At 35.7% G+C, this 15,051-nt stretch overlaps 1 protein-coding gene across 3 annotated transcripts in view; it reads right to left on the bottom strand.

Moving 5' to 3' along the window:
• UBR3 (ubiquitin protein ligase E3 component n-recognin 3) overlaps positions 1–15,051 on the bottom strand; it is a 239,565-nt gene that overhangs the window by 96,032 nt on the left and 128,482 nt on the right. For all 3 annotated transcript variants that reach the window (XM_046018934.1, XM_046018937.1, XM_046018935.1), the window contains exons 25-26: positions 11,399–11,548; positions 197–330 (exon numbers count right to left, since the gene is read on the bottom strand). In XM_046018934.1, the coding sequence (XP_045874890.1) occupies positions 197–330; positions 11,399–11,548 (284 nt within the window). The remainder of the gene's footprint in view (positions 1–196; positions 331–11,398; positions 11,549–15,051) is intronic.

Here is a 15,051-nt window from a genome sequence, read left to right as displayed (position 1 = left end):
CTTACAACCTGAAATTTTTACTTATTAACAGATTTCCATTTCTTTACTACCTGTGTAGTAACTTTTTTTCTAATAAACTTCAACATTCCAAATAAGAATGACATTTGATAGAAGAAAAAATAAAAAGTAAAACTCTGCAGAGAAGTAACCATTAATTTTGCTGACAGAAATACTGTATGATAAAAAGGGTACTTACATCCTTAAAATAACGCTGTAATAATGAAAGTCTCACATCATGAACTGCTGCACATGTATCCCAAGGGTAAATCTGCTCCTCTTCAGTGATAGGCAATTTTTTTGGATCAATGTTGTCACGGCACTGCCCTAAAACTACATTAACAACAAAAATAAGAGTTCATTAAATAACAACCTGATTCAACATGATTCACTGAAAGTTGTTATTTATCACAAGCTACACTAATTTTCTACAATTAGGATATTTTTTAGAGACCCCCAAAAAAGTGATATTCTAGTTTTCTTCTACAGAGTAAATAAATCTTAAAATATGACAAGGGTGCCTGGGTGGCTCAGTTGGGTTAAACATTCAACTCTTGGCTTCAGCTCAGGTCATGATCTCAGGGTTGTGAGACTAAGCCCTACATACGCTCATGCTCAGTGTGGAGTTTGCTTAAGATTCTCTCCCTCTCCCTGTCTCTCTACCCCTCCCAGTTGTCAAAAAAATAAATAATTTATTAAAATCTCTTGATTTTTTTTTGAAATAACAGTAAAAGATTAGTATGAACTTTGGGTGGATGGATGGATGGATTGTAATGGAGGATGAATGGTTTTCAAAATATGTCCACTGAAAAAGCCTAGAAGTTATGATTCTCCAGTATCAATAACCTTTATTTCTAAATATTCTGTTTCTCACTAAAAGAAACAGAGATCCTTGGAGAAAGAAGTGCATCCAGGGTTGGAGCCTGGAATTGTATGTAGTAAAGAACAAGGAGATATTCAAACACAGAGGGCCATGTCATGAAGACCTGCAGGAGTTCTGATGGCCAAATTTGAGAAAATTTGAGTTTTGAAAAGAGTAATAGTAACAGATAACACACGCATTGATTCAGGCAAGGAACATCAAGTAAAAGGGTGAAGTGTCAGAGTCTCAGTGTATCATCCTATAGATTACCTACCACTATAACCAAGCGATCAGACTTGGTTGGCATCACCAATAATGAGACAAACTGTCACTATGAGCCTCTTAATGTGATGGAATGGGAAGGGGCATCATTTATATAATGCCATTGCCAAAAATGTTTAACTTAAACCTAATGAGGAAATAATCACATGAATCCGAAAAATGAGATATTCTACAGAACTGACCTAGACACTTCAAAATTTTAAAAAGGGCCTGAAGAAACTATTTTAGTCAAGGAAACTAACAAGAAATGAGAACTAAGGGGTACCTAAGTGACTCAGTCAGTTAAGTGTCTGCCCTTGGCTCAGGTCGTGATCCTAGAGTTCTGGGATCAAGCCCCACACAGGGCTCCCTGCTCAGCAGAGAGTCTGCTTCTTCCCCTGAATCTCCCCTCCCACTGTCCCCAGCTTGCTCTCTCTCAAATAAATAAATAATATCTTAAAGAAAAAAGAAAAAGAAATGACAACTAAATGCAATGTATGATCATTTTCTTGGATCAAGAAAAAAATCTGAGGGGCACCTGGGTGGCTCAGTGGTTTAAGCCGCTGCCTTCGGCTCAGGTCATGATCTCAGGGTCCTGGGATCGAGTCCCATGTCAGGCTCTCTGCTCTGAAGGGAGCCTGCTTCCCTCTCACTCTCTCTGCCTGCCTCTCTGCCTACTTGTGATCTCTCTCTGATAAATAAATAAAATCTTTAAAAAAAAAGAAAAAAGAAAAAAATCTGAGGCACCTGGGTGGCTCAGTTAGTTAAATGCCTTTGGCTCAGGTCATGATCCCAGGTTCCTGGGATCGAGCCCTGCATTAGGCTCCCAGCTTGGCCAGAGAGTCTGCTTCTCCTTCTCCATCTGCCTGCCACTCCCCCTGCTTCTGCTCTCTCTCTCTCTCCCCTCCCTGTCAAATAAATAAATAATCTTTATTTTAAAAACCTGAGAGAATTTAAACACAAAATATTATATATTACTATTAAATTTCTTGGGTATAATAATATAGAAGAATATCTTTGTTCTTAGGAGATACATTCTTAAGTATTCAGAGATAAAACATCATGACATCTGCCATTTTCTTCTAAAAAGTATGTGTGTGTGTATGTATGTATAGATAAGAGATGAAAAGAAAAATAAACATGGCAATATGTCAACAATTGCTGAGTGCAGGGAAAGAGTATTCTGTAGATTCAAAACTTTCAAAATGAAAAGTTGGGAAAGAGGTATATAGCAAGAGGGAAAAATAATATTAACAAGATTTTATAATTATAAAATATCTAAAGCACAAAAAAAGGGAGTGGGGACATAAATATACAGTGCCATATATTATTACAAGACTCAGTAAGCATGGGAAGACCATTCTTCAGGAATCAGTATTAGATATATGAATGTGGACCCTAAGTTCTGAAGAGATTTACAGCAGCAGCAGAAAGAAGAAATAGAAGGAGGGAGATGCTAGGAACTAAAATGATATTAACTATAATGTATAATCCTCTTTAATACACTGCTAGATTTGGCTTGCTAGGATTTTGTTGAAGATTTCTGATCTATATTCATAAAAGATACTAGGTCTATCATTTTCTTTTCATGTGATATTTTTATGTGTCTTTGGTATCAGGATAAGGCTGTTAATATAGAATGAGTTAGCAAGTATTCCCTCTTTTTCTTTTCTTTCTTTTTTTTTTATGTGTGAGAAGGACTAATGATAATTCTTTAAATATTTGGTAGCATCATAAGTGAAGCTTTCTGGTCTTGGGCCTTCATTCGTTGAGAAGTTTTTGATTATTGACTCACTCTCTTTAACTGTTCAATGTCTGTTCAAATTTTCTATTTCATCTTGAGTCAATTTTGGTAGTTTTTGTGTTTCTAGGAGCTTATCAATTTCATCTAGGATATCAAATTCATTGACATAAAATTGTTCATAATATTCCTTTATAGTCTTCTATTTCTTTAAGACTGTGATAATGTTCACAAGTTCCATTTCTGATTTTAGTTATTTCTGTGAGTTTGGTTTTTTTTTTTAACTCTTGGACAGTCAAGCCATAAAACTGTCAATTTTGACATTTTCAAATTTGCTTTTCAAATTTTGCTTTTGCTGACTCTTTCTACTGTTTTCCTATTCTCTATTTCATTTATCTGTGCTTTAATCTTTGTTATTTCTTTTCATCTGTTAGTTTTGGGTTTAGGTTGCTTTTCTTTCTCAAGTTCCTTAAAAGTGTAAAGTTAGATTATTCATTTGGGATCTTTGTTTTTAATGTAAACATTTATAGTTACAAATTTCCTTCTGTGTACTATTTTCCCATAGGTTTTGGTATGTTGTGTTTTCATTTTCATTTATTTCAAAGTATCTTCTAATTTCACTTGTAATCTCTTGTTGGACCCAGTAGCTGTTTAAGAATGTGTTATTTTCCCCCAACTTACTTCTCCTCTCCATCTCCCAATGTCTCCATGTTATTCCTTATGGTCCACAAGTAAATGAAACCATATGATAACTGACTCTCTCTGCTTGACTTATTTCACTCAGCATAACTGGGAAACTGGAGGGGGAGATAAACCATGAGAGACAATGGACTTTGAGAAACAAACTGAGGGTTTTGGAAGGGAGGGGCACACTCAGCACACAACCAACATGGGTCTCGATCTCATAGCCCTGAGATCATGACCTGAGCCAAAGTCAACAGTCCGGAGACTTAACTAACTGAGCCACCTGGGTGCTGCTGAAGTGTTTTCCCTCTTTGATCTTCTGTTTAGTTGTTCTACACATTATTTAAAATGGGGCACTGAAGTCTCAACTATGATTATAAAACTACTTTTCCCTCTAATTCTATCAATTTTTGCTTCATATATTTTGGGTTTCTGCTGTTTGGTATGTATTCTTTTTTTTAAATTTAGTTATTTATTTTGAGAAAGAGAAAGAGCATGAGGGATGGGCCAGAGGGAGAGGTAGAGAGAATCCCAAACAAATTCTGCACTGAGCAAGGAGCCTGACATAGGGCTCAATCTCACAACCCTAAGATCATAACCTGAGATCATGACCTAAGCCAAAACCAAGAGTCAGATGTTTAACCAATTGCACCAACCAGGCGCCCATGTTTGGTATGTATTACATCTTTTAAAACAAAACAAACAAACAAACAAACAAACAAACAAAAAGACTTTATTTGAGAGAGAGACAGAGAGAATAAGCAGGCACAGGGCAGAGGAAGAGGGGGAAGTAGACTCCCTGCTGTGTGACAGAGCCGGACTGACGTGGGTCTCAATCCTAGGACTCTGAGATCATGACCCAAGTCAAAGTCAGATACTTAACCAACTGAGTCACCCAGGTGGCTCTGGTATGTATCATGTTCATAACTATTTTACCTTCTTGATGGAGTGACTCATTTATCAATATATAATGTCCTTTCTCTTCTTGTGACAATGTTTTGCTTAAAATCTATTCTGTCTGAAATAGCCATCCCAGCTCTCTTTTGGTTCTATTTGCATGGAATACTTTTTCTCATCCATTTTCAACCTATTTGTGTCTTTGGATCTAAAATGTCTCCTATAGACAGCATATTCATGTTTTTTAGTCTATTCTATCAATCTCTGCCTTTTAATTGGAGAGTTGAATGCATTTATATTTCAAATAATCATTGATTTAGAAGGGCTTAATTCTGCTTTTTGCTTTTTATTTCTATATGTTCCTCACTTTGTTTATTACCACTTACTTTTGTGATTAATTGAATATTCTAGTTTACCATATTGATTCTCTTCTCATTTCTTATCTTAGATTTTTCTTAAATGGTTACCTTCACTTTCTAAGAGTCAAGGTGGAAACATTAATATCAACTTCCAATAGTATACAAAAATTCTGCTCCTTTACAGCTCCATCTCCCCTCCTTGCCATTCATGTTTTTGACTATCTGCATTTTTCTACAAGAACACTGATATTTGGTTTAAAAATCTCAATCTGCAGGTCCTTCTGGATTCAATTCCTTATTATAGGCTTTTTATTTATTACATATGTTTTTTTAAAGCACTAAGATTAAAACACTGACTTTCTTGAGTTTTTCAAAGACTGTGGTGAGTAATAAAATGAAAAAGATCGTATAATATTGTATTCTTCTACAAAGAACTGAAACTCCCCCAAGTCAATAATATTTACAACAGACATTCTGCACAATAGTGAGACAGCATATAAAACAATACCTTTAGAACTTTATAAAACTGCTATAAAGCAGTGTTTTGAAGGGCTCCTAATCAAAAGTCTATAATTCAGCACAACTCGAATGTTAGACTAAGGGGAGAAATCATGGGACTCTTCTTTGATGCATGGTTTCAAGACAGGCCAATAAAGGATTGATGGCTATAAAAAAGTCTAGAGTAATAAGCACAACTAGCACCCAGACCATGTTCTCTAAATACCATTTCCTAGTAAAAGAGACTAAGGCTTCTTAGAGAAATGACTGATTTCTGGGCCAGAAAGGTATAACTTGCCATGCCAGAAAATGTAAACTCCCAAGTCCATAAGTTTTGTATCAAAAGAACTGAGGAAGTAACGTGAAGAGGCTCTCACTGAACAAAGAAGAATGTGATCATCAACAAGAAATTAACTGCAACAGATCATAATGATACTAAAAGTACTAATTAATTATTTTGGGAAAGTACTAAAGAACCACTACCTCAATACCTCAATATTTAGCATTACTAAATAAAGGGAAAGAAGATGGTATTTATCCTGTCTTTCAGGTATAATTTATTTGTCAGAGTAACCAAAATAGTTGATGAAGTAAAACTTCTTTTATAGAAATATTTCATGTAATAAACAAAAAATGAAAGATTGGTGATCTCTGATGAACTGACTGCTCTAGGCAATAGTCATCATTTAAAGTGAATATCTCAAACAGACAGAAAATAGAGTAGACAGAGGAAAGAGTTAAACATCATGGGGCTATACTCAAAAAAAAAAAATAAAATGTACGGGAGTAGGAGAGTGCCTATTTGGGAGAATGGAGGAGGAAGACAGGAGATGAAAAGGAAACTACTAATTAAAAGATTACAAGGAGACCCTATAACTATAAATTAATTAATCTAATAAAGTAAATAAACAACTGGAGAGTTTTGAACACTGATTAGATATTTAACTATACTGAGGAACTAATTTACTTATGAATCACTGTGGTTATGTTTTAAAAACAAGAACTTTCTTTTTAACTGAAACAGTAAAAATATTTATACGTGAAATGAAATGATGTCTGGAACGTGCTTCAATATAATTTGGGGAATGGGGGAAGATAAATAAAATTAGCTCAAGTTAATCACTACTGAAGACTGATGGAGACATGGAAGTTCATTTCACTAGTCTCTTCACTCCATTATGTGGTTAAAATGTACCATATTCATATTCACCATGATCAAGTGAGATTTATTTCTGGGCTGCAGGGAATGCAGGGTGGTTCAATATCCACAAACAGTCTATGTGAAACACCACATTCATAAAAGAAAGGATAACCATATGACTCTCTCAATAGATGCAGAAAAAGCACCTGACAAAATACAGCAACCATTCTTGATAAAAACCTCAACTAAATAGGGATAGAGGGAACATACCTCAACTTCATAATGGCCATATACAAAAAAGCCACAGCTAATACCATCCTCAATGGGGAAAAACTGAGAGCTTTTCCTCTACAGTCAGGAACAAAACAGTGATATCCACTTCCCCATTGTTATTTAACATAGTACTGGAAGTCCTAGCCTCAGCAATAAGACAAGAAACAGAAATAAGAGGTATCCAAATAGGCAGGGAAGAAATCAGACTTTCACTATTGTCAGAAGACATGATACTCTAGGTAGAAAACCCAAAAGACTCCACCAAAAAATTGCTAAAACTGATACAAGAATTTAGCAAATTCACAGGATAAAAAATCAATGTAACGAAATCTGTTTCATTTGTGTACACCAATAATGAAGCAGCAGAAACAGAAATCAAGGAAGCGATCCCATTATTATTCCACCAAAAACCATACCATAACCAGGAATAAACCTAACTAAAGAGGTATAAGATCTGTACTCTAAAAATAATAGAACACTTATAAAAGAAATTGAAGAGGACACAAAGAAATGAAAGAAACATTCCATGCTCACGGATTGGAAGAATAAATATTATTAAAATGTCTATACTATCCAAAGCATATTTAATACAACCCTGATAAAAATGCCAACAACATTTTTCACAGAGCTATAACAAACAATCCTAGACCTTGTATGGAACCACAAAAGACCCCAAACAGCCAAAGCAATCTTGAAAAAGAAAAGCAAAGTTGGAGGCATCACAATTCTAGATGTCAAGCTCTATTACAAAGCTATAGCCATCAAAATAGTATGATACTGGCACAAAAACAGACACATAGATAAATAGAACAAAACAGAAAGCCCAGAAATAGACCCATAACTATATGGTCAACTAATCTTTGACAAAGCAGGAAAGAATATCCAATGTAAAAAAAAGTCTCTTCAACAAATGGTGTTGGGAAAACTGGACAGCAACATGCAAGAAAATGAAAGTGGACCACTTTCTTACACCATCCATAAAAATAAATTCAAAATGGATTAAAGACAGACAAACCATAAGTGACTCACAAAACAAACTGAGGATTGCTGGGGGAGGGGAGGTTGGGAGAGGGGGAGGGGGGTCATGGACATTGGGGAGGGTATGTGCTATGGTGAGTGCTGTGAAGTGTGTAAACCTGGCGATTCACAGACCTGTACCCCTGGGGATAAAAATACATTATATGTTTATAAAAAATAAGAAATAAATAAAAAATTTTTAAAAAATGGATTAAAGACCTAAATATGAGACCTGAAACTATAAAAATCCTAGAGTAAAACACAGGCAGTAACCTCTTCAACATCAGCCGTAGCAACTTCTTACTAGACACATCTCCTATGGCAAGGGAAACAAAAGTAAAAATGAGTTATTGGGACTACGTCAAAATAAAAAACCCCTGCACAGCAAAGGAAACAAGCAACAAAACTAAAAGGAAAGTGATGGAATGGGGTAAGTTATTTGCAAATCACATCTGATAAAGGGTTAGTATCTAAAATCTGTAAAGCACTTATCAAACTCAACACCCAAAAAACAAATAATCCAGTTAAGAAATAGGAAGAAGACATGAAGAGACATTTTCCCAAAGAAGGTGTATATACAGATGGCCAACAGACACATGATAGGATGCTCAACATCAGCCATCATCAGGGAAATGCAAATCAGAACTACAGATACAGAGAACCACCTCGCACTGTAAGAATGGCTAAAACAAACAGCACAGGAAAAAACAGCTGTTGGTGAGGATGTGGAGAAAGGGGAACCTTCTTACACAATTGGTGGGAATGCAAGCTGGTGCAGCCACTCTGGAAAACAGTATGGTGGGTCCTCAAAAAATCAAAAATAGAACTACCCTATGACTCAGGAATTGCACTACCAGGTATTTACTCAAAGGATACAAAAATACTAATTTAAAGGGACACATGTTTATAGCAGCATTATCAATAATAGCCAAATTATGGAAAGAGCCCAAATGTCTGATGAATGGATAAAGAACATGTGGTGTGGGTGTGTGTGTGTGTGTGTGTGTGTGTGTATGATATATCACACAACAGAATACTACTCAGCCTTCAAAAAGAATGAAATCTTGTCATTTGCAACAACGTGGATGGAGTTAGAGTTTATTATGTTAAGTGAAACAGGTTAGTCAGAGAAAGACAAATACTTGATTTCATTTATATGTGGAATTTAAGAGACAAAACACATGAACATAGGGGAAGGGGGGAAAAAAGAGAGGCAAATCCCAAGACACTCTCAACTACAGAGAACAAACTGAGAGTTGATGGAGGGGAGATTGGTGGAAGATGGGCTAAATGCATGATGGGCACTTGTTTTGATGAGCACTGGATTTTATATGTAAGTGATGAATCATTAAATTCTATTCTTGAAACTAATACTGCATTATATGTTAACTAACTAGAATTTAAATAAAAACTTGAAACAAAAAATAAAATAAAATATGCCATATTAAAAATTAAGAAGATAAAAGAAAAAGAGAAGGGACAGATTAAAATAGAGGTCAGAAGTAAGGAAAAAAGTAGAGTGGTAAAATGCAAGACGTCAGTAGGTGTGTGAGGCTCAGAAAGTTAGGAAACAGCCAGAGACTTCACCTGCTACAGTTCCCAATTAAAGTCACTTTTAGAGATCTAAGGCTTTTTCATGTTAGTTTCTTATTAATTTCCTTCCATCTATAAAAAAGAGCTACAATATAGTGAAATTATCCAGTATTAATAAGTTTAGCTAGTGTACAAAATTGTAAAAAAGAATTAAATGAAGTGACAATTTGGTCAAAGCCACTTTAAAAATATAAAATAATAAACAAAGATTAAAACAACAAAAACAAAATCTCTGCCTTCATTAGGGCAGAGATTCTGTTTTGCTTTGTTTTATACTATGACAGTATCTGGCACCTAGGTTCCCAATAAATATTTGTGGGATGAATGAATGAAGGAATAAATAAAACATTTATGATTAAAAGTATTTGGTGAAAAAGTTATAAAAAAGTTAAGTGGCAATAATCGAATAGGCTAGTTTTGTCACAGCAGTAGAAAACAGAAATAGCTACAAAACTAGCCAATACTCTCACACATTTTCTTATATTTTTAAAGATTTATTTATTTATTAAAGAGAGAGAGACAGAGACAGAGAGAGCACGCATGCGCCCAGGGGCCAGAGGAGGGTAGAGGGAGACGGGGGAGGCAGACTCCCCACTGAGCACAGGGCTTCATCTCATGACCCTGAGATCATGACCTGAGCCAAAATCAAGAGTTGGACACTTAACCCACTGAGCCACCCAGGTACCCCACACATTTCATTTTAGTAGGCCTTTCTGGTCTTGACAGCTCTACTCCAATGTCCTATTCAACAGGGATTTTCCAAAGGAATTTTATTTTTAAGCAAGAAAAGTAAGAAGAGGATAAACTAATTTACCAGCACCCCATTAGATCCTTTTGCCTATATTACATTACTTAACCAAACAATCCTCTGAAGTCAATATTGTCTCCATAGTTAAAAGAAAGCAACAAACTTAGCCAGATTACATCAAGCAATACTTGCATTTGAACTCAGGGGAGTCTCATATCTCTTTCCACTTTAGTATACTAATTTAGAGAATAAACACCCTAGGAAAAAAATGCTCAGAAGCAAGGTCAAAGAATTTTATCTTCTCTTTGCTTCACACAAATTCCTGTTGAAAATGGATTGAATACATTAGGACTAGAGTGTGTAAGAGTTATCACACCTCAAAATACTTTAGCATGGGAAAGGATAGAGACCATTCAGACAAATCCTTCAAAAATTTTTCAAAAAAAAATTTTAGGGACACGTGGGTAGCTCAGTCAGTTAAATGGCTGACTCTCGATTTCAGTTCAGGTCAGGATCTCGCTCATGAGATGGAGCCCCATGTCAGGCTCCCTGCTCAGTGCAGAATCTGCTTGAGAGTCTCTACTTCTCCCTCTGCCCCTACCCCGACGACCCACCACGCACATGCTCTAAAATAAATTTAAAAAAATTTTTTAATTACGTATTGGCAAATATATTCAGCAAGCTGTTTCAAGAATTACTGCTTCTAGGGGTGCCTGGGTGGCTCAGTGGGTTAAAGCCTCTACCTTCGGCTCAGGTCATGATCCCAGGGTCCTGGGATCGAGCCCCGAATCGGGCTCTCTGCTCTGCAAGGAGCCTGCTTCCTCCTCTCTCTCTGCCTGCCTCTCTGCCTAGTTGTGATTTCTCTCTGTCAAGTAAATAAATTAAAAAAAAAAAAATTACTGCTTCCACTAGTTCAAGAAATAAATGCAAAACTACCTGAATGTGCCTTATGTAGTTAAAATACTTAACTGACAATATTTCTGGGCTTAAAACACGTCCCAACTTTAAAACAATTAAATTGTCAAGAAAGCTGAACTCTGTTCAGGCCTTTTAGGATAGGTAATATACTATCACAGTTTAAGGAAAAAGACTGTATAACATATAGAGAGACTTCTCTGTAAAGGGCTTCTTCCAACACTCATGTTCAGGAAGTCAGATAAAACCAAATTTAAAATCCTTGCTAACAGATCTAAATTGATCCCTGCTATACAGATCTATAGTTATATCCAGACAAAGATATAACTTTCAATTAATACAGATATTTATTAACATGTTGTATACACTTAGGCTCTACAATAATCCCACTGAAAAATTACTTTGATTTTACCTGAGGATGCTTGTAACAGTATAACCAATCCTGTAGGTCGGTCTTCAGAGGAGGGGCCACTCTGACCACAAATAACACAATCATATACTGCTTCAGAAACTTGTGGTTCTGCTGTTGTGATCTCCATAGGAATATCATTCTCAGGAGAATCTGAGGCAAAAAAAATTACAGCTCTTAATTCTCGAGGAGAAAAATCTTTCTTCATTGAACATACAGAGGAAAAAAATCAAGTCCAAATAATTTTGTGCTTCAATACCAATAAAAAGTTTTATAGTACTAAAACTATGGGGAAAAAATTAACCTTGCTGAAGTAAAACGTTCAATCAGAAAAAAAATACAGTTTATATAATGAAAGATTTTGGTTTTTTAAAGATTTTATTCGTTTATTTGAGAGAGATAGTTGCGGGGGGAGGGAGAGAGAGAGAGAGAGAGATGAGCAGGGGAAGGGGCATAGGTAGAGGGAGAAGCAGACTCCCTAGTGAGCAGGGAGCCCGATGAGGGGCCCGATCCCATGATCCCAAGATCATGACCTGAGCAGAAAGAAGATGCTTAATGAACTGAGCTACCCAGGTACCCCTATAATGAAAGGTTTTAATTTAAATGGTTAAATACACTTCAAATGTTGTTGTATCATTCACATATAAAAACTGAAACCAAAACACAGGAAGGAAAGGATTTTAGGAGGAGACTGTTTTAATTTTTTGCTTTTTTTGAGGCATTTCAGAAGGGAAATGTGTAACATGGCAGCTCCTGGGGAAGAAAATGGCAATATTTACTAGGAGATAAAAGAGGAACGAACCATTTCTCCTTTATTTTGAATTCTAGTAATTATATCTTAGCAATAATGATAATCAATATATATTTATGTAAGGAAATCATTTAGATAAAGTCATATAAATTAATAAAGCAGAACTACTATAGAAAATAACAGTAATCCTCTGGTATTAATGTCATTAACAGCAAGAAATTAAACACTGAGCCAATAATGATATTCAGATAAAGACTCTTACATTCTGTGAAGATCATGATGTTGTCCATAGTAGCAAAGAAAAAAGTAGAGGGGACTGGGAAGGCCAGAAAAACAGAAATGATGTATGACATGTTTAAAAGATGGAGGCAGGGGTGCCTGAGTGGCTCAGTGGGTTAAGCCTCTGCCTTCGGCTCAGGTCATGGTCTCAGGGTCCCGGGATCGAGCCCCACATCTGGCTCTCTGCTCAGTGGGAGCCTGCTTTCTCCTCTCTCCCTGCCTGCCTCTCTGCCTACTTGTAATCTCTATCAAATAAATTAAAAAATCTTAAAAAATAATAAAAAATAAAAATAAATAGGTAAAAATACCTAAATAAATAGGTAAAAATACAAAAAGTACATGAGAGAAATAGAAAAAGAAAGATGTCAAATTCAGATACATTTTAATAAGGATTCACGGAAATAAACATATCTAAGATGTATTAAGAGTTACTGAGAAGAAATGGGGCCAGAAACCTAAAAGAGAACTTTGGATGATGCTCAGTATTAATGGAAATAAAAAGAAGCCAATGAAGAAATCAGAGAAAAAACAATTTAACAATAGAATACAATGGAACTAGAATAGAATCAGAACCAGAAAGCTTGATGCCAATGAAAATAAGATTAACTGGTCAAATGAAAAGATTTCGAAAGAAGTACCAGAGGGTATTAAGATTTGACACATGATTGCTCTGTTTTTTTAGGGAGAAAACTTTAGTACAGAAAAGAGGGAATGTAACTAATTGCTCTCAAGTTCAAAAGAAAACAAAGAAATACCTGACTTGAAGTGACATGAAAAAAAAACTGTCTCAGATTAGATGCTAAAGAATTAAAATGTCACTGACTCTATCTCACACACATAGTTTTCCTTTTTTCTATCTTGGTACAATCAACTTGAAAACTTCAGGGAAATCCCTATAGCAAAACACATTATCAAAGAAGCTGCTAAATCACTCTTTCTGGAGTTTCTTAAAGTAAGGCTTGATAATCTAAAGTGATACACGGTTAAAAGCATGAAAATAAAATAGATGACCTCTTTTTCATGCACAGTAAATTTTACCTGAATTCTAATTTTAGTAATTACAGACACCAACGTCCCTTTTTGCTTTTCCTCAAGAAACTAAAAAGATCATGCTTTATTTCTTAAAAAGAAAAAAACCACTGCTTCTGTATATTCGATAATGAATCAAAATATATTATCCCGCCAATAAATATGTATGTATATTTATTATTGGTAACTTATAATTGAGTCTATCATTCAGTATCCAATTTCAAATTTTAGTTAAAATTTTAAAAGGATCTCTGACCAAATTATATGTAGTTATTATTCCTCACCTATACAGACATGGAGAAATATTAACAGCATCTTATTCTGAAAGAGTCAAGCTCAGAAGAGTAGGTATTATATTTAAATGGTTATATAAAGAAACAAAACAGGCAAAACTCATGTATAGGATTAGTAAAAAGGATACTTGTTACTCTTACAGGCAGTGACAGAGAACATGAAGCAGTGACAGAGAACATAAAGGGGTTAGAGGATACTGGTAATGTTCAATTTCTCAACCCAGATACTGATTACCCAGGAACACCCAGTTTTTAAAAACTCATATAGCATGGAGTGCCTGGGTGGCCCAGTCAGTTAAGCACCTGCCTACAGCTCAGGTCATGATCCCAGGGTCCTGAAGTCCTGAATCAGGCTCCTTGCCCAACAAGGAGTCTGCTTCTCCCTCTCCTGGTCTCTTTCTCTTTGTCAAATAAATAAATATTTTTTAAAAACTCATACAGTTCTATACTCATGATACATGCATGCACTTTTCTATGCATATGTTATATTTCAACAAAAAGCTGAAAAGTTGGGGCGCCTGGGTGGCTCAGTGGGTTAAAGCCTCTCAGGTCATGGTCCCAGGGTCCTGGGATCGAGCCCCGCATCAGGCTCTCTGCTCAGCAGGGAACCTGCTTCCTCCTCTCTCTCTTCCCACTTCTCTGCCTACTTGTGATCTCTGTCTGTCAAATAAATGAAAAAAGTCTTTAAAAATAAATAAATAATTTTTAAAAAGCTGAAAAGTTTTTTAAGCTTTATTAAATGAACAGCATAACAGGGTATATTCTGTAATAAGTATTATAATAAAGATACTTAATTCTGCCAATCACATGCACACATCAATATCTGTACATATTTTCCATACCCAAAAAAAAAATTTCTAAAAAGATATGTCATACAAATTGATGCAATGAAGAGTTTACGATGATTTCTTTTAGGTAAACTTAAAAAATGAAGACTGATGCAAAACTGAGACAGTAATAGTCAAAGATGATCAATCCAAGTACAACCAGAGACGATTCTAATAATGAAAACACTCCTGCTACAAATCACACTTCAATTACTTAAATTCTACTTTGACTTTCAACACAATTAAATTTAAAATGTGAGATGTTGGGGCGCCTGGGTGGCTCAGTGGTTTAAGCCGCTGCCTTCGGCTCAGGTCATGATCTCAGGGTCCTGGGATCGAGTCCCGCATCAGGCTCTCTGTTCGGCGGGGAGCCTGCTTCCCTCTCTCTCACTCTGCTTGCCTCTCTGCCTACTTGTGATCTCTCTGTGTCAAATAAATAAATAAAATCTTTAAAATGTGAGATGTTGGCAAGGATGC

This window comes from Meles meles, chromosome 9 (assembly GCF_922984935.1).
Source record: "Meles meles chromosome 9, mMelMel3.1 paternal haplotype, whole genome shotgun sequence".
NCBI classification, from domain to species: domain Eukaryota; kingdom Metazoa; phylum Chordata; class Mammalia; order Carnivora; family Mustelidae; genus Meles; species Meles meles.
Note: the sequence above shows the minus strand (reverse complement) of the source record. Positions and strands in the feature narration are given on the sequence as shown.